The sequence below is a fragment of the Triplophysa dalaica genome, chromosome 11, assembly GCF_015846415.1.
Source record: "Triplophysa dalaica isolate WHDGS20190420 chromosome 11, ASM1584641v1, whole genome shotgun sequence".
Taxonomy (NCBI): Eukaryota; Metazoa; Chordata; class Actinopteri; order Cypriniformes; family Nemacheilidae; genus Triplophysa; species Triplophysa dalaica.
This window is the reverse complement of record NC_079552.1, coordinates 11,587,456-11,612,439: the sequence shown is the minus strand read 5'-3', so window position 1 is coordinate 11,612,439 and position 24,984 is coordinate 11,587,456. Positions and strand designations below refer to the sequence as shown.

The 24,984-nt window shown below is 36.3% G+C and overlaps 1 protein-coding gene across 5 annotated transcripts in view; it reads left to right on the top strand.

Annotated features, from left to right (window-relative positions):
• The window catches only part of khdrbs2 (KH domain containing, RNA binding, signal transduction associated 2), a 64,042-nt gene extending 50,678 nt beyond the window's left edge, over nt 1–13,364 (top strand). Inside the window, exons 9-13 of one of the 5 annotated variants that reach the window (XR_008908406.1) lie at nt 2,141–2,224; nt 3,998–4,045; nt 7,902–8,017; nt 11,116–11,183; nt 11,295–13,364. Coding sequence is in view for 2 of the 5 variants with exons in the window: in XM_056761304.1 (XP_056617282.1) it covers nt 2,138–2,235 (98 nt within the window). In the remaining 3 variants the exon portion in view is untranslated. Of the gene's footprint in view, nt 1–2,137; nt 2,800–3,997; nt 4,046–7,901; nt 8,018–10,764; nt 10,801–11,115; nt 11,184–11,294 lie in introns of those variants that run through there. The other 4 variants (XR_008908404.1, XR_008908405.1, XM_056761305.1 and 1 more) reach the window with 4 other exon arrangements.
• The last annotated feature ends 11,620 nt before the right edge of the window (nt 13,365–24,984 follow it).

The following is a 24,984-nucleotide window of genomic DNA, read 5'->3' as shown; positions in this document are numbered from 1 at the left end:
CATTTACAGTCCATTTGTAGCAACATGACAACATAGATTTTCCTTTTTACGCGCTAGAAAATGTCCAGTCATGAACATTTTGAATGAGAATCATCTTTTAAACATAGTACTAGTTCATGTAGCGGACAGGTCATGGCACATTACCCGCACCAGTAAGAAACCTCTTTTGCCTCATTTATTTTCCATATTACTGTTAAATGTTTCACAGCTAAAATGTAAGAAAAAACAGCTAGTTTGCCAGTTGTTAAATCACCCAGGCCCAGGGCACAGCAGCTCCCATTTTACCTTACTAGTGTGCCCCGGGGCTGGGTTTGAGATGCACTTGAAATCATTGACCAAAGCCAGGAGAGAGCTAGAGGCATTGCTGATGCCCACCAAGAGAGTAAGAATGGCCTTTCAGCCATTACTTTGCCGTTTGAACATGTGCCCTCTCTGGATTACATTTGATACAGGATTCCCTCTGTTCTTGGCATTGAATGCTGTGTTCTATCTATGCCAGTTTCCCATTGTAGACGTGCTCGCTCATTCATTTTGCAGCGTGGCAAATTGTGCAGCAGAGCATCGCTGTGTGAACAGGAGCGGTTTGATATTTCGCCACATTTTGACAAGATACCAAGATTTCGTGACGTCGCGAAAGGTTGCGCTTGTTGTGCAATTAGAAATATAATAAGGTGCCTTGGCCACAGTGAAGGGGAAAATCTTTTAAATGTAATGTGTTCGAGGGAGGGTTGCTGGTCTGGCAGTGCTCATTACACAGAAGACTGTAATATAAGGAGTTCTGGCATGAAGTCTAATGGTTTCTCCTCTTTTCTCTCTGTGTGTTGTAAAAGAAACGGTCATTAGAAGCAATGAGGGTTAGGGTTCTTTGCCCTGAAGGCAGACTGATTGTTTCTTCAATGGCCCAGCGATCGCATTTGGAGAACCTAATGGTGCATCGGCTTCCAACTCATACTGTATTTAAATGACAGCGGTGTCATACTGTGAGCTCAGCCAGGAGTTCAAGCCTCATCTGTTTTGCCTTTGGTAACCGATAATTAGGGCATTTTGACATTGCGTATTTTCTTCAATTCACGGAAGTGTGCCAAGCCGAACATGCACAACCTTGGAAAGGGGCTTTTGAGTCTAAAAGTCTAAGATCACATTTAAAAGCTAAAGTGGGATTCAAAATTTCAATCTCGAAATAAACATAAAGTACTAGGATTGTAACAAATTTATGATAAAAAGCAGTATAATGTAATTCATTGTACCACATTTCGTTTTTAAAAAATGTATTTAGTTTTCACCAGAGCCATTGATAGAGTGAGTTGCGTCCTCTATGTTGACTCCAATGGAACAGTTTTTTCATAGTTTCAATAGTTCCCGGAAGTTACTAGCAATGCATGGAGCTGCGACTAAATAGACCAACTGAGGTAAACTTCAAACCCATTTAAGACGAAAGCCATTTAATGAATGAAAAAATGAAAGAAAGCATTTAAAGAGAAAACATAACTTCCTGCAACTATCTGAAGGCTCCTTGAATCACGGGACACTGGCTCTCAATAGTTCCAGGAAGTTACTAGTTACGCATGGAGCTGCGACTAAATAGACCAACTGAGGTAAACTTTTAACCCATTTAAAGACGAAAGCCATTTAATGAACAAAAAAGAATGATATAAAGCATTTAAAGAGAAAACATTTATTCCTTGAACTTTCTTAAGGCTTCATGAATCACGTGATGCTCCAGCGTTTTGGGCTTCCTTTTGCAGAACTCTCTCTATCAATGGCTCTGGTTTTCACTACATCGCAAATTATTAAAAAATATTAGGCTACACCAACATAATTGTGGTCTCAGACTTTAACCTTAGGTTATCTGGAAGCTGATAAGTCGGTCCTCCTTTTTTATTTCGCCGTTCTTAAACCAAAGGAAAACAAAGGCTAATGTCACATGAAATTACAGCCTCGGGATATTCCCAGATGAATTGTCACATCAACGTCTTTCAGCCGTTTAAAGAAGCTGCACTCTTTCAAAGCATCAACACATCATTTGTTTTATACCACCTACTTCCTCAACCTCAGAAAAACTTTAAATGAAGTTTTTTTCTTTTTGTAATGAATCCAATTAAAATGCTCTTTTCCTGTTTAAACACCTCTGTTTTAGCAGAAGAGGACTGGATATCATCCCGGCCCAACCTCAAAGCTCCAGCACAAAGAGTCACTCGAGGGGGCTACAGAGATCACCCTTATGGTAGATATTAAAGGTGCTCCAGATCATGTGACCTCCCCACAATGGCAACCTAATTTACTAACTAATCTGAAAAGGCATTTCTGATGGGTCAATCATGTTTTAAAGTCACCGAACCCTTGTTTTTTATCTGAAATTGTGGACTTCTTTGTAAAATGACAAACATTGCTAAAAAGTTGAATTGTCAAGGAATGCTCCTACCTTTAGTTTTCCATTATTTGCCCCCCCCCAATGTAAAGCATGGAATTATCTACGGTACACACTGTATGTCAAAAGCAAAAATGTCTAGGCCACAGTGAAGAAACCCACATTGTACATAACATCTTTCTTAATACTTTTTGATTTGATGATGTTAAATACTGAGTTTGTATATTTAATTTTGATATCAGTATTGGGTTGACTATGTAAGTAGCCACATACAAGTGCTTTGCTTTGTGTGTAGCTTGTATTTGTACATAAAAATGTAATAAAAAGGATGTAAAGCGCCTTGTGCAAGCATCTCTAAATAGGTGATTTTAATTGTTAAACCTGTGTTGCTATAATTTGTTAATAAAGATTACATCATTTTTGTAAAATTAGATAGGTACTTGTCTAGCACTAAATGCCTGTTTGAGCTGAGAAAATTGATAATATGTTTTTTTCTATATATATACATCTATATATAGTTAACGAAGAAAAGCAACAAAAAGAAACCGTCTAGACGTTGTCAAGTCATTTTGTGTAATAATAGATAAGCTACATTAATACAATTAAACTTTGTTAAATAATTTTTAACATTAGCTCTAAATTGTTCATTGACTCTTGATTAGTCATTTAAATGTTTAACATGTTAATGGACATCAACTGTTTAGCTCAATAAATTGAATCTTTTTTAACACACTCTTTAAGCTTCAGCTTATTAAACAAAAATTCTGACCGACGTGCCTGCGCTAGCGTCGCTCTGAGAATGATATGGAGATTGAGGAGGTAAGAACGTCCCCACATTACAATAAACTGTTCCACAGCCCTTGGTGTGCAGCCCACTTGTGGCTTAAATTGAATCACATGACTGAATGGGATCCAGTTAAAATGCTTGATCTTTGCTACAGTACCTACAGTATATTCTTCTGCTATTTCTGTTAATGAACATCAGAAGGCTGCATTTGTGTTGTAATAGCAATGCTTTTAAACATCAGCATCACTGAGGCCCCAAAGAGACCTGAACTTTTCTTTGTGACTATTAGAACTGAATGCTGACGCGTTTTAAGACACCGAAAGGATGACTAGACATTAAGCAGGTAACCCTAATAATAACTCTAATGTTGCGAATGGCAGTCATAAATTAAGTTATTTATACTTCAAAAAGTAAACCTGCCCCCACTAACCCCAACTAAATGCCTCGGCCCTCTAAATCCGCAGAAATAAAGTTAACTAGCGTCAACAAAAATGACTTACTAACACATAAGAAAAAAACCCAATTAACAATCCATCTTTTAAAAAAGCTAAACTGATATTTAATACCTGACCCAGCTAAACTAAGCTTTTTAACCAGAAACGGTGAAAAAAGATGGTTCTCTGACAGCTTTTGTCCCGCCCCACAAATCGGTTTACTTTTTTGATAGTAACATATGCTTTGTCAAACTGTTTGCAATCCATTTGTTAATCGTGCATGCGGTTGTTCTGTAAGTTTGTTTTGATTCGTACTGTAGTCTCACTCATCGTCTGTTGATCATTTAATGCATTTTATACTGACGGTACCTCTAAATCTATTTCTGATGATGTTTATCCTCCCAACAGGTGCCAGTGTCTCTGTGAGCTGAGATGCACTGGATTGAATCAGTCTCGGTAAGCCGAAAAATATCCTTCACCTCACATTGACAACTTGCACGCAAGACAAAAAGACCCAGAATTCACTTGTACAGTATTTCAGATACTCACAATCCAATTGCTGTAATATATATATATATATATATATATATATATATATATTTGTCATCATGTTTTGTTATCAAATCGGTGAACATTCGTGCTAATATACGGCAATTGCTAAGTATATTTCGACCCGAGAATAAAGATGAACATATCTCAATTAGCACCATAAAACAAAGCATTTGATGTCAGTTTGAGGGGCTTGTACTAATGTTCTGCTGTGGCAGTGCAATTAATAAACCATTTAGCCAAGTAACATCCCATTGGGTTATCTTAAAGACAAAAACCAACTCAGTATGATGCAGACTTATGACACTGAGTACACAGATTTATTACAAACAACACTTCAAGTATCAAATCTGTCCTCAAGTAAAATATTAGGATAATTAATGCTTTGTGTTTATCATGCTGCTGGAGTCTCTGAACCTCTACACACACACACACACACACACACACAAACTGGTTTCCATGTTTTATAGGGACATTCCATAGACTTCCATTGATTTTATATCAGGCTCATGATTTATTCTATCCCCTACCCCAAAACCTAAACCTAATAATCAGACAAATCTTCATTCTTGTATTTTAAATCAAAATCATTGTGTTTGATTTAGAAGCTGTTTTGCCTCATGGGGACCTGAAAAATGTCCTCACAAGGTCAAAATCTACTGGTATTACTATCTTTCCCCACACAGTGATGGATACCAGTACACACAGACACATGTACAGCATTTTATCAATAACAGATATGAGAAAGAAAGTGTATATCCTCTAGTAAAAAAAATGGGTTTGCTTCAGGCTTTACATCTCTCTTGTTACAGCGTTATGTACAGTATCAAAATGTGATCAATTTTTGCACCAGTGTCACTGTAGAAGATTCTCTAAAGATAGCCCGAGCTCTGTCTATATCTCGGCATTCACACATTAGTCATTCTGTTCGTGAATTACCTTGTTTTCTTTTGACCAATGTCACATTTATTTTGGTCCATTTGATGGATGGCAGTCTTTTGTAGAGGTCAGCAATGTTTTATAGTCTAATTAAGGACAAGACAGGAGCACGCTCAAACAGATTGTTTTTATCAGACAGGGGACCATTTGTAAGGGCACAAAGGATGATTATATCGCTGATGCTTATCAGATGGCTTATTTGAGAATGAGAAGGTGATACGAGAGAAGTTATTGTAGACACCTTTGTAGCCACTGTAAAACTGCTTTTGTAAGGGTTTTGATAGTTATTGGTCTGCATAAATTTGTAAAAAAGAAATGCTTCAGCACCTCCCTATTTGTTTTAATGCAGCTATGAATAGTTATACATTTTTAAATGGTTAATTCATGCCACTCTGTTGTTATTGCTTATCTGCGAATGTCTACTGGAAGTTAAGTTTGGGCAACATAAAAAATGTTTATGTTGCTGTCTTTGAAACGGCCTATACAGTGGGGTCTGATAGTCTGAGACCACTAGTGTTACTGTTTTGCATTCTTACATTTACATTACATTTACATTTATGCATTTGGCAGACACTTTTATCCAAAGGGACTTTCATTGTATTATCCTATACATTTATACTTAGGCATATGCAATCCCCTGGGATCGAACCCACAACCTTGCTCTTACCACTGAGCTACAGGAAAGTTCTTGCATAATACAACATATCCATTTAAAATGTTTTGCAATGAAATAACAATTTGAGCAATATGAAATTAAAATGCCCTCAAGCTTCATGTTATCTGTTGTGCTTTTGAAAACAAGAAAATCTGCCTCTCCCCTCCTTTTAAAATAAATTAATATGGTCAGTGATGCCAAAAGCAAATATTTGTTCTTCATTTTATGCCATAAACCTGAACAAATTTTCCAGATAAAAAAGAAAAAAGGACCCTACTGTAAAATGACGGTTTCATCTCACCAACATAAACAAACGTTACTTCACATGTGCACTTTTGTGACCCCACCTTAACTTCCGGTGCACATTCACAAACAATAGAAGCCTGTAGATTATGTCTGATAACAATCGAAAGAAACCGAGAAGAACCGTTACTTGGCTAAACTTGCCTCTCCAATATTTTGAATTTAGACTCAACGGCTAGATGTCAATGTACCATACGGTGTGTTTAAATGTGACCAAAGTGCAAGACCCATTCAACAAATTCTTTATTTAATAATATTATTATGCAATTCAACAATAATATAAATTAATTTAACTTTTTTTCTTTAATTAAATTTTATATAAATCGTTCATAGTAATATAATATATATATTATTAGACACCAGCCAAACACAAACCCATGTTAACTCGGGGTCAGGCGCATTAAAATGTTGCCAAGGGTCTTACCTGAGATGATTTGAGAGCTACAGGATCTTAAGTCCACAGACAGACACAGAGCTTAGATACACAAACCTGAAGGGATTGATATCAAATGTGCTTTGAATGCATGAGGTGCATCTCATAAGTAAGAAAAAACTGAATTTTGTGGACTGTTAAAATCTGCTCTTACATACTTATTCTCAAAGTGATTTATCTTTGCATTTACTATTTTGTGCTGTGTTTTCTGTGGTGAGACCGAATGCATTTATAATGACAATAACAGATTAATACATTATGTTTTCATCTGCCGCCAGGCTGTAACTCACAGCTCAAAATTCAATTTGCTGTCAACAGTAGTGGATTTTCCATCACTGTTGAAAATGACTGTTTTCTGTGACAGGAATGGCCTTCACTTTATAGCAAGAGACAGAGATGGAGAGTGGAGGAGTTGCTTGTTCGTGAATAAAATCTTCATGGTCTTGCCCTGAGACAGGCAGCTTTTAATGAAACAACATAATAATAAAACTAAAAGAATTAAATGAAACACAATACGATTTGCCTTTAAGGTATGTTTTGTACTGAATCAATAAAGGCCACAATATTTCTGGTTTGGTTAGAACCCTCAATCCTTTTTGGTTTTTAACACGGCAGAACTGCAGACAAAGCTCTTACTGTAACTTCACTGTATGCAATGTTCAGACTTTGGAAATGTGAGAATGATAAATCTGAACTTGCCTCTTTCATCCTTGGAAATGTGCTCTCATTGTGTTTTATTCTGCCGTGAAACGAATTAAACGGACTTGTATAGCTCAGCCATGAATAGGTGCGTAAGCCTGAGATTGAGACTCTTCATGTGGGCCGTCTCTGGAATGATGAAGATAATGGAAAGAGACCAGATAATCCACCCTCCATTACTTCTCCATAGCCAATGATCAGTGTAGACAATGTAGAGGTTTCAAAATAAAGCCACTAGATTCTTCTAAATTAAGCCTTTAGCTTTTTATTCGAGAATGATATTTGAGATGACATGTGATCATCAAGCCATTGGTCAGTGTGGAGCAGAGGAGGATAAGATACAGCGTTGTTATGAGTAGCTCATGAATCATGAACAGCTTTTAAAAACTTTAATCGACGCAACAAAACAAAAGCCTTTTGTGATTTGAGGAAAAAGGCCTCTGAGACTTTCAAGCTATTTATTTTTAGGCAACTGGCAAAATTTCAGGACGAACGCATTCGCGAGTCAACACAGATTTTAAAGTTAAGTATCTTTAGTGGCCAATGTTAACGCTCAAGAACGACACAAAATCAAATGTAACAGACCGATGCATCAGCCACTTGCACAAAACAGTCTTGCCATGTATCCACATCTCTGCCTTTCATGTCGCTTAGAGTAGAATATTCTTTCCCAGCTTCCCCTTTAAACGCTCCATTTGTTTAACCTAAGAAACATCTCTTCTCTGCCAATGCAGGAGCTTCCAATCAGTATGTGCTGCATACTGATCAAACCAGTTGGTGGGAAGTGCGGAGCCTTCGTCTTATTCAGCAGAGGTGCTTACAAACTTTCCATGGCGGCGCTGTACGTTAGGTGAGTAGTTCTGTTTGGGATGCTTAAGCAAATCTCTCCAACCACCAATTACAGATGCCTCACAACTGTATGAGAAGATGAAATTTCTCCTGCATATACACTTATGGTTGGAGGTGGAAATATAAAAATCGCCTTGCTTACGAGTTGATATATTCATACTTTTCTAGTAGGGCAAGCACGCATGACAAAGAATTACCACCTTCAGTTTCAATAGACGCATAGCTGTATCAATAGAGGGTATCTGAATGGGTTCACTCAGCATCCATCCATCCATTTTCTACCGCTTATCCGAACTACCTCAGGTCACGGGGAGCCTGCGCCTATCTCAGGAGTCTTCGGGCATCAAGGCAGGATACACCCTGGATGGAGTGCCAACCCATCGCAGGGCACACACACTCACTCATTCACTCATTCACTCACGCACTCACACCCTACGGACAATTTTTCCAGAGATGCCAATCAACCTACCATGCATGTCTTTGGACCAGGGGAGGAAACCGGAGTACCCGGAGGAAACCCCTGAGGCACGGGGAGAACATGCAAACTCCACACACACAAGTCGGAAGCGGGAATCGAACCCCCAACCTTGGAGGTGTGAGGCGAACGTGCTAACCACTAAGCCACCGTGCCCCCCGTTCACTCAGCATACTTAATTATAATTACTGTATATAATTATGCTCTAGTTTTTTATCCGACTAATGAATCTCAATTAGCAGGAGCCCAACATTTCTCATTATGGAAAACTTTTTCAGTCTTAATTTAATAAACACTCCATTCGTACAGTTTAGTAAGATGTGCATTCTGTCGCATGCTGTTTCCTCTTGTGTGAATCATTTTTCTGTAGACCTTCCAGTATTATTTGTTTGTTTCTGGAACCAAAATTGTGTAACTGTAATCATACTTGGCCGATAAATCTATTTTATATCATTCTACTAAATTATTTTCTAAATGATGTGTATAGTGCATAGAATAATGGCAATGTTTGCGTATGTACATTTTCTTTAGTTTATCATTGCTATTTGGCTGATTAGAAATACGATGTTATAATGATTCCAGTTTCATTCATGGTTTTTGGCAGACACGCTGCACAGAGCCGTTCTCATGCTCAGATTATGACTGTGTGAGCAAGGGGCCACATTCCCAGAGTGCTTTGCGCCCGTTTGTGAATTTAGAGCGCATTGAGCCTTGTTGTTTTCACCTGTTTTCTCATCATCAGTTAATCGCTTACCCATATCTCAATCTCTTTAATTCATGGGAAATTACAGTTGTTTTAGGCAGATGATTGTTCTGCATAATTCAAGGACGTTTGAAGACGTCAGAATAACTGATTCATTTTAAGTGTTAAAGTATAACTGTTGTGAAAGTGACTTTAAAACAACATTTCCATTGCGCATAGAGTAAATTTCAACCTTTCATTTGAATGATAGTGTTACCTAGAGGGTCAACTTCTATGTGATTTAACCCTTCAAACTGACTAAAACTCTAGTTTCCATGGCATCCTTAATCCATTTTAGTATTTATTTGCACATTGCTATAAATTTAAAAACTCCTTAAAATGGCTTCTGTTGATAAAATCTAATGAAGTCATGTTGATTTAATATCCTCGCTTCATAACAAAAAAAGGTTACTTAGATTTTTTGACATGAAGCACCTACAGTATATTAGGTTACTTGACAAAAACTGGACAAAATAGTTGCGTCCACGATCTCATGTAAGACTTTTGTATCCATTAATTAACACCAATTACCATTAATAAATCACTCTAAAATGTAGTATACTTGAAAAACAAATTTAATACTGTGGTAGTTGATAAATAAATGTGTAAATCTGACCCTGGACCACAAAACTGTTCACAAGGGTCCATTTTTTTTAAATTGAGATTTATTCATTATCTAAAAGCTTTCCATTGATGTTTGGTTTGTTAGGATATGACAATATTTGGATCAATTTTTAATCTGAGGGTGCAAAAAAATCAAAATATTGAGAAAATGTCGTTCTAAGTTGTTGATCAGAAGCACTGTAGCAGGCTGTTGCTAAGAAGAGATAGGTTCTTTTTAACGCGTTTAACGGAACATAATCTTAATTTAACATCCTAATGATTCTTGGCATGGATACCTCTTTTTTTTTATTTGACCCATACAATGTTTTGTTGGCTATTGCTACAAATATACCCTTATGATTGGTTTAGTGGTCCAGGTCTACAAATGTGTCCTAGGGTGTCAAAGCGAAAAAAAAACTTACAAAAGAAAGATTTATCTTTGTTGTAATTTTATATTACAAATATAAATATAATAAAATAATATATTATTAAGAGGTTGTTTAATACATTTTTGCATGTACGTCCTATTCTTCAACTACCCACTGTGGGTGAATATCAGAACAATATTTCACTGCAAGCATTCAAAGTCAAATGTATATTAGTTGCGTAGATTACACAAAAAAATGTTTTTCTTTAAAGAAGGATCTGAAAAATGAGGAGCTTGATCATGATTAGTTTTTAAATTGATTAATGTTTTCTCATTAATAAGTTTAACAAATGCAAAATTGAAATCTTTCCAAGCAGCCTCACAGGGACACTTACAGCTGGTTGGGAATCACTGCGCTTAAAAAATGTTTGACTTTGAACAAATTACGTTGCTCAAAGCTTAAGTCTCAATTAGAAAAGTTTTTGTTGTGTTATGATTGAAGAGTCAATTACTAAAAAAACTGAGCGTTGACAGTGATACAATGACACCATCTGCCTGCAGGAGCATACTTGAACTCTCTCACTCACTGATGACGGCAACATGACACACTTGGTAAAGTCTGCTGAGGAAATTGTTCTGAAAACCGAAGATAATCGCAGGCCTGTAGACAACAGCATTCAACTGACAGACGCTTGTCAAAGTAACCGTGTTTTCTCGAGGTCATTGGCAGTATTGTTTGAGTTGTGTTTCATCTGTTTCCATCACGTGTCATCTGTTGAGTTGTTTCAACTCGTGTTTGATCTTGTTTGTATATAGGCAGACATTGGTGGAAAGCCTAAAATATTTACAAGGATTAATCGATGTTCTCAGAGATGAATGCTTAGAGTTAATCTTTCCTGTCTCTTCCCTCAGGGTTATGTCCACCTTCATGGACCCTAAAGCCCTTCATCAATCTTGGCAGAAAATGTTTCCATCTTTCTGTGAGTAACTGTATGAACAGACATAATATTCAAGTGTTGTAATGAGACATGCTTTGAATGATACAATACAATTTTTATAAAAACTCATGACATCACATCTTTTTTTCACAGATGAAAGTTGAACAATGGTTTAGAGGATTGATCTCTGCCTGGATTCACTTACAAGAGATGACACGCTGGATTATCTATTGTTCATTATTGTCTTAACTTTGATCACATCTGGTCTGAAAATCCTGATTCCACTGGATGAAATCTGGGTTATAGTGTGGTTTACCTTATACAGTATTGTGATGAAGTTGACCCATTATTTCAATATCAGCAAAATGCATTCTCATGGTTAATCCTATGCTGTAAAGTCTCGCTTTCATATAATCCTTCTTGATCATAGATCCTATTTTCTCTTAATCTTTTCATCCCAAAGACAAAAGGACATAACTGGATCATTGCTTTTGAAGATGTAGTGTATTTTTGAGTGTGTCATCTTTACTATGTCTCATCAATGATATGGCAGTAAATGAAACAATTGTGAAATTGCTAAATGGCTTTAACCTTTAGCTTGGTATATTAATTTTAGGTAGATTTACAACCACTTGCAGTCTAAAATCATTTTCTGCTATTTATTTAAGGCCTCTGTGGTTCAGTGTTGAATTTGTTTTGACATCCTTCAATAATTCGGATTTCATCTATATCATATTATTTTACACGTGAATGTCTCTTCACGTGTTGTTTTTTGCTTTATCTCTCTCTACAAGCAGGCTTGATGACATACTAAATGATACTAAAAGCTAATTGGCTTTAAAGGTCAGCTCTCATTATCATCAGTTATTTATGCGGAAGGCAAATTTCATTTTGGTTCACTTGTGTATTTTGGTTGGGAGGACATGGATACATAAATATAAATTTAACAGGTATCTATTCTGATCAATTTATAAATGAGAAGATGTTTTATGCTGTCAGCCTCCACCGTAGAGTATTCATGGAGTAATTCACATTGGCTACTTTGCAGAAAATAAATAAATATATTTTTATATTTTATATTATTAACATTTTACAATAAGATAGCTAACATGACCTAACACTGAACAATAGTTTTATAGCTTTTATTTATAATTTTTTATACATACTTAGTAATTGTTCATTTTTCACTTTCAAGATGCACTTCGTGTTAATCAATGTTAACTTTTGATTTAAAAAATATATTAGTACGATTACTAAATGCCGTATAAATCATTTTGCAAGACGTAAACAATACTGGTCCATTAGCACTTCCTGTGTGTGTTTATTTATAACACTACACAAACGTTAGAACAAAATACAACCAACAGGACATTTAGAACTGAATCAAACAAAGTTTAAACTGACAAACAAAGAAGTGAAACAAACATCTTTTAGACTTATTTATATACTGTATGTGAAATAAAAATAAATAACTGAATCAGGAAGTGCTTCTGCACCAGTTTTGTTTATGTCTTGCAAAATGATCTATAAATATATATTACAATTGTAAGTTGTAAGTTTGAACTAATAAACTTAACTTATGTTAACAATAGAATCTGAATGTAAATTGTTTGTGGTTAATTTTGGTTCACTTGTGTATTTTGGTTGGGAGGACATGGATACATAAATATAAATTTAACAGGTATCTATTCTGATCAATTTATAAATGAGAAGATGTTTTATGCTGTCAGCCTCCACCGTAGAGTATTCATGGAGTAATTCACATTGGCTACTTTGCAGAAAATAAATAAATATATTTTTATATTTTATATTATTAACATTTTACAATAAGATAGCTAACATGACCTAACACTGAACAATAGTTTTATAGCTTTTATTTATAATTTTTTATACATACTTAGTAATTGTTCATTTTTCACTTTCAAGATGCACTTCGTGTTAATCAATGTTAACTTTTGATTTAAAAAATATATTAGTACGATTACTAAATGCCGTATAAATCATTTTGCAAGACGTAAACAATACTGGTCCATTAGCACTTCCTGTGTGTGTTTATTTATAACACTACACAAACGTTAGAACAAAATACAACCAACAGGACATTTAGAACTGAATCAAACAAAGTTTAAACTGACAAACAAAGAAGTGAAACAAACATCTTTTAGACTTATTTATATACTGTATGTGAAATAAAAATAAATAACTGAATCAGGAAGTGCTTCTGCACCAGTTTTGTTTATGTCTTGCAAAATGATCTATAAATATATATTACAATTGTAAGTTGTAAGTTTGAACTAATAAACTTAACTTATGTTAACAATAGAATCTGAATGTAAATTGTTTGTGGTTAATTTGATCGCTTGCTATGTTGATATTGAATAAATGTTCGAGGAGGCTCAGCCTCTCTGGACTGCCGCTGCTTTGACTTCCTCTTGATGTCTGGAAGCTTTTTCCTTGCTGTGAAAATTTCAGTACATTCAATCATGTTTTTAAGTGGTAATTTAACATGTTTAAGTGTCCTTGAGGTTATCAGCACAGCTCAGACAGAATTTTTTAATTCAATTTTCTATTAACGGTACCAATGAGAGTGCATATTTTCTCTACACCTGGGGCCTTGTTTATACAATATTGTGTCGAAAAAACGTCCTAAATTAGATTTTACAATAATTTCTCATAGTGCGTACGTGTGATTCATAGAATGAACGTACATGGGTCAATGACAAATAAGAAAATGTCAGGTGGTGCGACCACATATTAATTTAAAATAATATACATTTAATGTATTTAGCACTGAGTATTTTTCCCCTCATATATAAGAAATTTAACATAAAATCATGCCAAAATATTTTATTAAGAATTTTATTGAGAAAATTAACATTTATTTCTCAGTTTTGTTCTCTGTTTGTATGTTCGGACGGTCACACCACCTGACATTTTTGGTCTTTCAAACACCAAAACTCAAAAAATCTATTGAATTTCAATAAAATGAAAAGGGTTTCTTATAAAGGACATATTGTAGATCCATTTGATATATGACATGTATTTATTCAAATTCTTTTTAGGAAAATAATGAATTTGGACACAAAAAATACCTGTCACGTCATTGACCCACACACAGAAAACGCACGTTGGACTCACTATCAGATGTGAAGTCTAGAAATCGCAAATGATCATGAAATTGCGAACAGCTAACAGTTTCAGATCTTATTTAAGTTTGAATAGTAGTAGGTTCTGTTTACACTAAGTGGAAATAACAGCAATTCTTAGCGATATGCTATTTACACTAACCGAAAATAGCTGCATTTTCTTTGGACTACCTAGACATATAGTGGGCCTAGTTAGATGCTATTTACTTTAAATAGTGTCAGATAACGCTACAATTTTCACCTCAGTATTGTTGTCCATTAAACATTATCCAAAGAGTATAAATCATTACATTTATAAAAAAAATATTTAAAAGATGGCACCTTATTGCAATATAAATGCCCTACCCCTATCCTTACCCTAAACCAAAATTAATTTTCATTTCAAAATCAATTTTATTGAAAACAAATGCCTTTATGATTTGTTAGTTAATAGAAAAAGGTTATAGAGCGTTTTAAACGAACCCCGGTCTCCCATACTAAGATATACAGACTTTTCATCTTACGCCACTGGAGTCACTGTTTCAAATGGTGTCGTTCTTACACATTCTGTATTCCAATTACATATTGTCATTGTATGATCAAATCTGAATGTACGCACATTTTATAAATAAGGCCCTTGATTCACAAAGCCATAGTTCACACTTAAAAATCAAAGATTTAAATTTGAACTCAAACCTTTATCACATTTTGGGTAACACTTTACAATAAGGTTGTATTTGATAACATTAGTAAATGCATTAACCAACATACATTTTTGTTATTGTTAGACATACAGAAATAAAATACATAACATTGGAATCACTATTGTGAACTACCAGACTAGACAATACAATAATCTGATATTACTCTAAACCTTCAACTATATTTAACTTCGAATGTATATTCAATTAACCACCCCCTTCAGAATAAAGGTGCGTACAGTATATGAAGTTAAAGCACATAGCTGACATGACTGCAGCTCTCTCACATAAATGCCTACAAACACAGTGAGCTTGAGTGTGCCATCATTAAAGAGAGCAGCAGACCCTGCTGTGACTCTCCCTGACGTTAATAAATGGTGGGCAAGCAGAAGCGTGTCCCTTCATTAGGCAGCTAGACCTGCCACCGATACAAGGGCCGGATGTCACACAGGTTCATTCCTGTATGAACCTGTCCCCAGCAATAGAGAGAGAGGAGAACAGAAGCACAAAGCATCTGAGGTCCATCTCTCTGACAGTGAATAAGCAGGTCTGATGTCTGACATCTGGCAGGCTGGAGCTAATGCGTGGCTGCAGTGCAGCTGAGAGGTGCTCTGTCAACTGGATATTTTGGGGATTTTCAACATGACTGCATTTTCGCTAGCGTTAAGATTTACAAATTATTGGCAATTGAGTATACTAAACAATGTTGGGTTATTTTCAACTCAGCATTTGGTATAAAAGGGACAAAAGGGTTGTTTCATCCCAAAATGCTTGGTTGTTTTAATCCATTGTTAGGTCAAATATACTGTAAACCGTTTAGTTTTTTGGGGGTTAATTCAACCCAACAGGCTGGGTTTGTCCCAGTGCTGAAAATAAATCATATTTAGAGTGTATTCAGTAGTTTGGCCAAATGTGTGCATTGTGAACCAAGTCCATCTTCAGTACCTGGAAAGCACTACGGTCACCATTCACATTCTTCTCAATGGCAATGATCAGATAGGATCTCCTGTACACAGTTTGGAATTTGGCATCAACTGTACACTGTAAAAATGTGTACAGACAGGGAAAAATACAATGTAAGATATGAAGGAATTTTCCCTGTTTTCTGTTTATACAGCTGTTTCACCTGTATTTTGAATTTTGCCATTGCATTGAGTTTTAGCGTTGACTGAAATGCCTTTTCACAAGTTCACACGTACATATGTGACCCTGGACAACAAAACCAGTGTTACGGGTAATTGAGATTTGTATATAATCTGAAGGCTGAATAAATAAGCTTTATATTGGTGTATGAGTTGTTAGAATAACACAATATCTGGCTGAGACACAACCGTTTAAAACTCAGGAACCTGAGGGTGCAAATATAAAGGGTCACATATAATGAATAAAGAAAAGGTTATGCATACTTGGCGTGCTCTCCGAGGGGAGGGCTCCGTGTCCAGGACTTGGCCTCATGCTCAGGATTTTGCCCGAACCCACAGAATCCCCCTTTTTTATGTAATGAATGGTGTGAAGCAGTCACAGCATCTATCAGCAGGGTGTCACGGGCCAGACGAACACTGAGTTCTTGGTACGTGGTACATCTGGGTAAGTATGGCAGTAGGTGCCAATCATGGTCAAGTCTTAAAATTACAGTTAAAAGTCTCCAAGTCAGTGAATGTTGAAATGGTTATGTGAAATAATTTTACCACAGTTTATTGCTGTTGCTCAATTGGTAGAGCATGTACAATGGTCCTGGATTTGAGACCTGGGGAAAAACACACTGAAAAATAATACACAGATTGAGCCAACAGCAAATCACTTTGGACGAAACGCATACATGAACATATTTATAGCTCCAAGAAACCTTATGTAGCATTATAAATGCTTGCAGATAATCAAACATGTTAATCTCTGTTGTGCTGAAAAGCTGTTTTTAAATGTTTTTGCATTTTTTCAGGTTTCACAAAGAGCATGTTGCGTATTATATTACTGACATTCAGAGTATGTTTAATAAACATAAATTAAAGCAACGCCAATATATTTATTTATCATTGAATATTTGTATTCTTGAGCTCTTGAGGTCAATGATCGCATCTTACACCACTATATATGCTGTAACCACACTGCAAAACACTCTGACTAAACACAGGTTCCATGGACTAAAGATATATTGAGCATTGTGTGTCTGTCTTTTGAACAATTAAAAGGAAAAACACTGGACCAAATTTAATCTGCTCTCAAAATATTGATCTAAAAAATGAACTTTCAGGGCAGACAGGGCGAAAAGAGCGAGAGCGGAAGCTTTCAGCGAGATAAAACAAAGCAGCGAAGAAGTTCAAACAGTGGAGGTTCCTCCTGGATGGAGACAGGGAGCTTTGTTTAAACAGTCAGTGTCATTTGATGAGCTGCAGTCTTATCTCACAACACAGTTTAAATGGGAACTTGATGAAACAGTTAATCAGAATTCATTGTTTTTTTTCTGGCAGGATTCCTGCCTGGGATGTGAGAATATAAGGATGAGCTGAAAGCTTAAACAAGTTCTCGTCATCACACGTTCTGGCAGTAGTGATTTAAATGCGCCTTACTGCATGAAGACTCACATATGTGAGATTTGGAAATGTGACGCTCAGAGCGTGAACTGGAATTTATCCAGACTGCAGCATCCCAGAAGCGCTTCACATTCCAGGACCGTGCCAATTTATTTAGAAAGATGACATGAACTTTGAGATAGTTTAAGATGTGCAACACCAATATAGCTAGTACATAGGCTACTCAAAATACTTTGACCTATTATTTATAGGCCTACCTATTCTAACGAAGCAGGGACGGGTTGAATAAACACACCCCTGAAAATGTTCTTGTTCAAATCTCTGATTACTTTTGTGTAAATCTTTGTCTGATAGTTCCAATGGTATGGAATTGACATTGATTAGCAACGCTGCGTCTAAATGTTGCATTTATTTTAACTTGACACAGCGTCAAACGTGGCGTGGTGCAATGCGCTTCAAAAGACGCAAGACGCGAACGTAAAGATCCTGCACGGCTGTCAAACGAGTGTTTACCTAGAACAACAATGGAAAAGTAACGCATTGAAATGGAAAACGCGTATGAATGGCCCCAAAGACAAATTAATATCTGAGTGTGTTTCAAATATATGAACAGAAATATGTTTTTTTATATGAATCCCTGGGCCTAGAAACACTATAGCAACCACGACAGCATATTTCAAATTTTACATTATTCTGTATTAGTTTTGACATTTTTAACATGGTGAAGCAACCCAAAGCAAACAAGAAATGTAATTTGTTTTAGAGCCACGGTAAAATGGCTTTCCAGCCTTATGTTGATGGCGAATTGTTTATATGGAGAGCACTTCTGATCAGTAATATAGTACAGTGAAGCCCATTTTGACAGCTGCTTAAAATATCCACTGTTAAAATCTCAGCGTAGTCAAGGACGTTCCACCGATTCACATAACAGTCAAACTTCAAACATGTCATAGAAAGAGTCCACATGCGCTAGACTTTCTGTCAAAAAGAAGATAAACATTTTTTTAAAGCGTTCAAACAGGCTGACTAACTTTAAAGTACACTGTATCTTCCCAACCACAGGTAAAGTCTCCCGGAATGGTATATTTTATGACATGCTTGGGAAAGCTGCTTGGGAAAACCGGTGCAGCTTCCTGAGGTACATTTCACTGCGACACGACTGAAGAAGTGAGAAGAGCCTTGTAATGAGATTCAGTGAGGTTTTCACCAGCTGTTAGTAATTACAGATTCATTCTCGAATGCGACAACAGGCGCATGCAAACCAACTCTCACCACAGCTATACTGTACACACAGGCATCCAATAATGTTACAGTCATTTGCCTAGTCTGACAGTCCAATGACTCAGTCATTTTTCTTTATTAAGTAAACTGTAATGTACCATTTAGCAAACAGATACTGCCAGAAAGAGTTTTTGGAAGCTTTTGTGTTCAGGCACATGCGTGCCCTTCAACAATGAATGCCGTCACTGGAACAATTGTTTCACTGGCAGCCACTGCGGTTTGATCCTAATGTCTACAGACCGCTGTGTCAAAACATAAGGGGCAAATTTATTCTTGAGATATGAGGAAAGGGGGAAATTATTTTATTGGAGATTTATAGTGAAGGTCGTGTGATGTTTTGTCTTTGAAGTGTGTTGTCACACACATGTTCTCACCGCAGGGATGAAAACACATGACAGCTTGATGTATATCCCACACGTCACACACTTGAGAGTTCATTATCCATCACAGTCATGTGTCCTTTGGATCACCAGTCTTTGCTCACGGTTTGTCAGGCAAGATCGTAAAGTATTTTAAAGTCATAGACTTGTATATTGTGATGGGTTGTCCTGCATTTTCTTCAGTAAAGTGAATGAAGTTTACATTAGGAATGTTGGGATACTTTTGTGCTGGAAACACTGACAAAATGTGACCAGTTAATATAATGACACAATTCATGTTGAATACAAGTAAATGGTTGACGAACAACATAGCTGATTTGACATATGTAGATACCCATATCCAACGTTGACTCATTGACTGTCAATTAGGCAAAATTCACTTCGTGTCGTTTGTGTACGTTTTCGGCTAATTCGCTTAGAGAATGATAGGAAGTGAAGGAGTGTGCACATACGCCGACATGTGCTTATTCAAGAGCACCGTTGCAAATTAATAACTCCAGACATTTCTACAGCACCCACAGCAACATTAGAAAAAATGAGTTTTGTGTAGTCAATAGGAGTTAGGTTCAGAAATGCATTTGTGCTCTAGGACCCCAGAGGGGTAAAATTAATGAAGACAAAGGCTTTATGGAGTATTGATAAATCACTTAAAACACTCTTCACTTTTTTCGAGAAAGGATTTGTTTGGAAACCATCTCAGAACGCCAAGGGCAATGGTAGTCCTATGCCACAGTCCAGATATCAGCAGATTATTACTTCCTCCACCGAACTGCTTTTGTTGATATGTGGGTATTCCCAGAGGGCGAGTGCCATAAGCTGTTGAAGTCGATTATGAGCTTGTGTTGACCTCACCTTATCAGTGTGGCAAGCCCTGCAGCCCCCTTTGCTTGGCTTTTGTCTCTTGTGAAAACACTGCACCTCTATTTCTGCAAGGAATTAAAGTGAAATCTCGGGGACCTTCAAACAGAGAGAGTTTGACATTTTCTAATGTCCCTTCTCTTCATTTTGCTCGAAACACTTTCTCCTTGGTATTTAGTGCATCGTAAAAATAGGCACGAGGGCAGGGATTTATCTTTGGGAATGATAAAATCATGCGGCTGGCCGTTTGCTGACAGCTGTCATAAAGATTGATAAATTGATAGCAGAGTCATCAAAATCTGTTGAAATGGTTTTCTGAGAGGAAAAGTATTTCTTATAGAATCTATGTTCTTGATTTTATACCAGTTACCGCTGAAAATATTATTAAGAGTGAATCAAATATTAAAAGAATTTTAATTAAACATAAACATATTCCTTAGTTTGACACCCTTATCACAAGAAACTATGAGAAAAGCAATGAGATATTTAAAAAAAATTAGTGCTTGAATATGCTTTGATTTGTCAGCTTCACTAAATAAGCTCATTGCATTTGTTTTATCACACACATCTTTGTGCTTCAGAAGACTCACTGGAGTTGTCAATGCTTTTATAATGCTATTTATGATGGATAAAATTTAGAATCACTTGACATGCATCCTGAATATCTATGCTTCCATGTTTGAAAACAAATTTGTTGACTAAAATATCATTGTGGCATCATGTTAATTTCTTTCAATAGAAAACTAATTTTTTATTTAAAAATGTTTGTTTAAAGTTTACTTGGATTACATCATTAATAAGATGATTTCAAATGAGAAACTTATATCAATAATGTTTAGAAAGCTTTACAGGTTGAGACTTCAAGAGGCTGGAGTGCCAAGTGTACAATTTTGCCAATTCAAGTCAAAGGGTGACTACTTTGAAGTTGCTAAAATATAGACCTGGAGTTCATTTATTTTGGATGCTTTTAGTCATAGAATAATTCCCACAGTTAGTTACTAAGGTGTTATTTTATTCACAACATTAGCTAAAATGTTGGAAAAATCTAAACAAAGAGTGAGTGATCGAATATTATAATAAAAAGACAAGAAATCACAGACATTCACATCTGAGAAGGCATGAGGGTGAACATATCAGAGAATGTTTTTTTGGGGGGTGAACTATCATTTACCCATGTTAACAATACAAAACCCAATAGCCCTGAACTTCTTTTCTTTCATCAGTCCTTACAACAGCATTTTGTAGCCTATTAGCTATTTACATTATGTTCCTAAAGGTGCTTAGAGGGGTTTGAAGGTAAATTGTGCCCTTGAACTCATGATATCACCCATGCTGTGGTCCACCTGTAGAGTTAAACTTTGAATAAATGACAGGGAGAAATGTCTCCTCAGAAGCTTAAAGAACCCCATCTGGGATGAAGAATTAGCTCCTTTGGGGGCCCATTTCTGTGAAACAACTTGTGAAAAGTTGCACAAGAGTTGCCCATGGGAATAAGCCACTAATTTATTTGTAACAGCGCGAAAAGAAATCGATTGCCTGGTAATCTTTTCTGCGTGATCTCGCCTCTTGACATTACCAATATTATTTATCGTGCAATGTCAAGAGGACAATTACAGCCATGAGTGTAACTGAGGCCTGGATGAAGGCTGTCAAAAAAATACTGGTGGAAATATGAAAGTCGTAAAATTAGAGATGTGCTGAAAGATACATAAATGTTGAATGTTCTTAGTCACTCACAAGTAGATATCTGCCAAAATTATAGTAATATAACTGTTTCTCTTTGCTGTCATAGCTACGTTTTTTACCAGTTCAATGCATGTTCAATGCAAGCAGCGTTGCTGCCCAGGAGGTGCAAACTGTTCTTCAGCGAGGCAAGTGCCTCATTATAATGCTCCATCCCAAACGCCATTGAAGTCCTTGTGCCGACACAGAACACATGTCAAGAGTGATAAAGGCCACCTCCCTGACGTGTGGTTGGTATCCAGAGAGAGGAAACGCTTGATTCGGCATGTCACACAAAAGAGCGACATACTGCAGCTTCCTGCTTTCAGGACCATTTCTTGATCAAGAACACACAAATGACCAAAACACCAAAATGTCTTCCATTAGAGAAAACGTCTGAAGACACATTTCACTTGGCATGTGAATAAATGATTTATGTCAAATATGTATAAATATTTAAAACTGTAAACAAAAGTCCATCTGCACACGTTGCCATGGTAACAAGAAAAATATCATCTCAAACAGTCTGAACATCGCATAGAAAAGCAACACAGACGCTGCGTCTGAAATGTTAAATTCCAAGTACGAATTAAAGCAATATGAGGTTCATCCATGTCACAGTTATCATTCCCACACACCAGATGCAAACTCACCGAAAGGTAAACTCATTTCCTTCAACACACAGGTCTGTTTGATAAAGCAGTAAGGTTATTTAGAAAGAGCATTTGTAGGTTTATTAACGCTAGCTTACAGATGACAACGTGAGTCTGTCTATCAATCTAAAAAATATTGAACTTGTCAATCTTAATCAATCTTTGCATTTGCAAAACATCTTATTGGTTTTATGATGCTATTGTCCAAAAGCATGGATAATAATAGATGTTTTATGTCAGTTTTGCATGAAAAGTGGGCCTATTTTAATAACAAGAGTCTTATTTCTCTGAGATGAGGGACGGAGTGTAAATGTGGTTATTTATCTTGTTAATTGGAGCATTGGCACTCTTGTGCCGTGTGTATGTAATGCTGTTTTAATTGGTTGTTAGAAAGGTCATGAGGGTGATCTTCTCCATCTGTAATGGCAGCAAAGCAGCTTTCAAATTGGACGCTAACAATATCCGTCTACAAACCTTCTCTCAAGCCTATTTCATACAGTACATTTGCATTTGATCTAATCTTAACGTTTAACTCCATGAGATACCTGGTAGAAATCGTTTTACAATAATAAAATATGGAAAGAGTCATTTTTCAAAGCTGTTGATATGTCCATTGATGTTGTCCACTACCATGCCCTAGAGCAGTGGTTCTCAAATGGGGGTATGCGTACTTTGGGGTACTGCAAGCTGACATTTAGGAATAAATAATGAAAATCAATAAATTATTATAATAGTATTTAACTATGAAATTAGGACTACACAAAGATGCATAGAAAATAAATAAATAAATTTGGATTTAATAACTGTTTGACTCTCATTTCACTGTATTTTAAAGTAAAATGTTGCTGTCTGGTCAAGGGGTACTTGGCTTGAAAAGATCATAAAAAGGGGTATTTAAGCCAAAAAAGATTAAGAACTACTGCCCTAGAGCCATTGACATAGAACTTGTCTTTGATTCTAAAAGCATGAGACGTAGCGCTCAGGAATGGTTAACAAAGGAAAGACCGTGAACGTGAGTGTCTCAAGGCATGCTTTGATCAGAGAAATGACCATGACAACTTGTCAAAATCAAAATAATCTAGCAGGCTTACCACACCATTCCGCCATTCTGTACCGTTGTCCGAATTCTTAGTGAACAACTCAATCTTAACATTTGTTCACTACTTTCTACCCACAATGCATTTGGATTTTGAGTGTACATCTGATGTACACTCGCTCACTCACTATTTCCCATGATACATGAATCAATCGCCTGATTAGAATCAAGTAGAGGAAACTGACCGTTAATACCACAAATGAACATTTATACGATTGTGGTTGTTCTTGTTTACAGTTATTTTCTACTTTTTAAGAATAAACTGATTAAATGGTATAGACATAGAGCTTTGTTTTAAATATAGGTAATTTTATTAAACGTAATAAATTAAACTAATAATAAATAAATGAACAGTTGTTTTGTTCACATATTCACAAACTAATACAATAAATATGAAAAATAAGGTAAAAAGGAACTTTACGCCACACTGTCATTTTATAATTGTGTCTTATAATTAGCATTTCACTGACAACTGGATTTTAGTAAACGTGTTTCATCTGTAGTTGCCATTAAATATATTTTCATGTATGTATGTACAAGTGTTCCATTATGTCACAATAAAATGGAGCTGGAGATGTTCATTATCTTTGTAATGAGGCATCTATTCAGATAAGCAGGAACTTCTTTTGAGACGTGAGAATGTTTGCAATGTGCTTTACTGCTGTAAGATTTCCTCACAGATATAAACGGGGGTCCGGGAAGGAAAAGCGCTTTAAAAACTGTTGTTTGCTTTGTTAAAGCTGTAAGGTCTGAGAGAAAAAAGCAATCACTCCTCACCCTCTGTTCCTCTGTCAGACAGAACTGTGACGGTTGCCATCTCGCTGTGGAAGTCATTTTTTCAGCCATCAGACTTTTATTGTGACGTATTTATTAACGGCCACAACAAACTTAACGCCTTGATTCTATTTTTTTCCTTGTAATCTATCAATGTCACAGGGCAGTCTGTGGGATTATGGGTAACTGGGTCTGGACACGGCCTCCTGGTCTTTATCTCCGCTCCACTTAAATCGAGCTGACTCTCTCACTCTGTGTCGGGTTCAAACACTGACACGCACACAGGCATCCCCCAAATCCCAGCCGATGAAAAGAGAACGAGAAAGGCACTCAGCCAGTTGATTGTCAGTGCCATTATGTCTTCCCAGCATCCTCCAAGGACTCCACTCTTTCAATACACTCTATTAAAATTAGTCTTTTCCTGTCTCCAGTTTGCCCTTTTGATGCGTCTCATTCTCTTGTTTTTTATACATGTGACAGTATCCATTTAACTGTACAGTCAGGAAAAGGGGAAGGGTTTTTCTGTACAGAAATTCTGGAATAGGGACTTTTTGATTGCAAAATACTTCTAGAGAGAATTCTTTTGAGTGAGACCAGAGTCAGGAATACCGGAATTCCAAAACAAAACAGAATTGAAATTTAGTTTATAGTATAAAGGAAATATGATGGATTATTTATGAGCATTAAACTGAATTCTCCTAGAGTATGTTTTGGGGTAATCT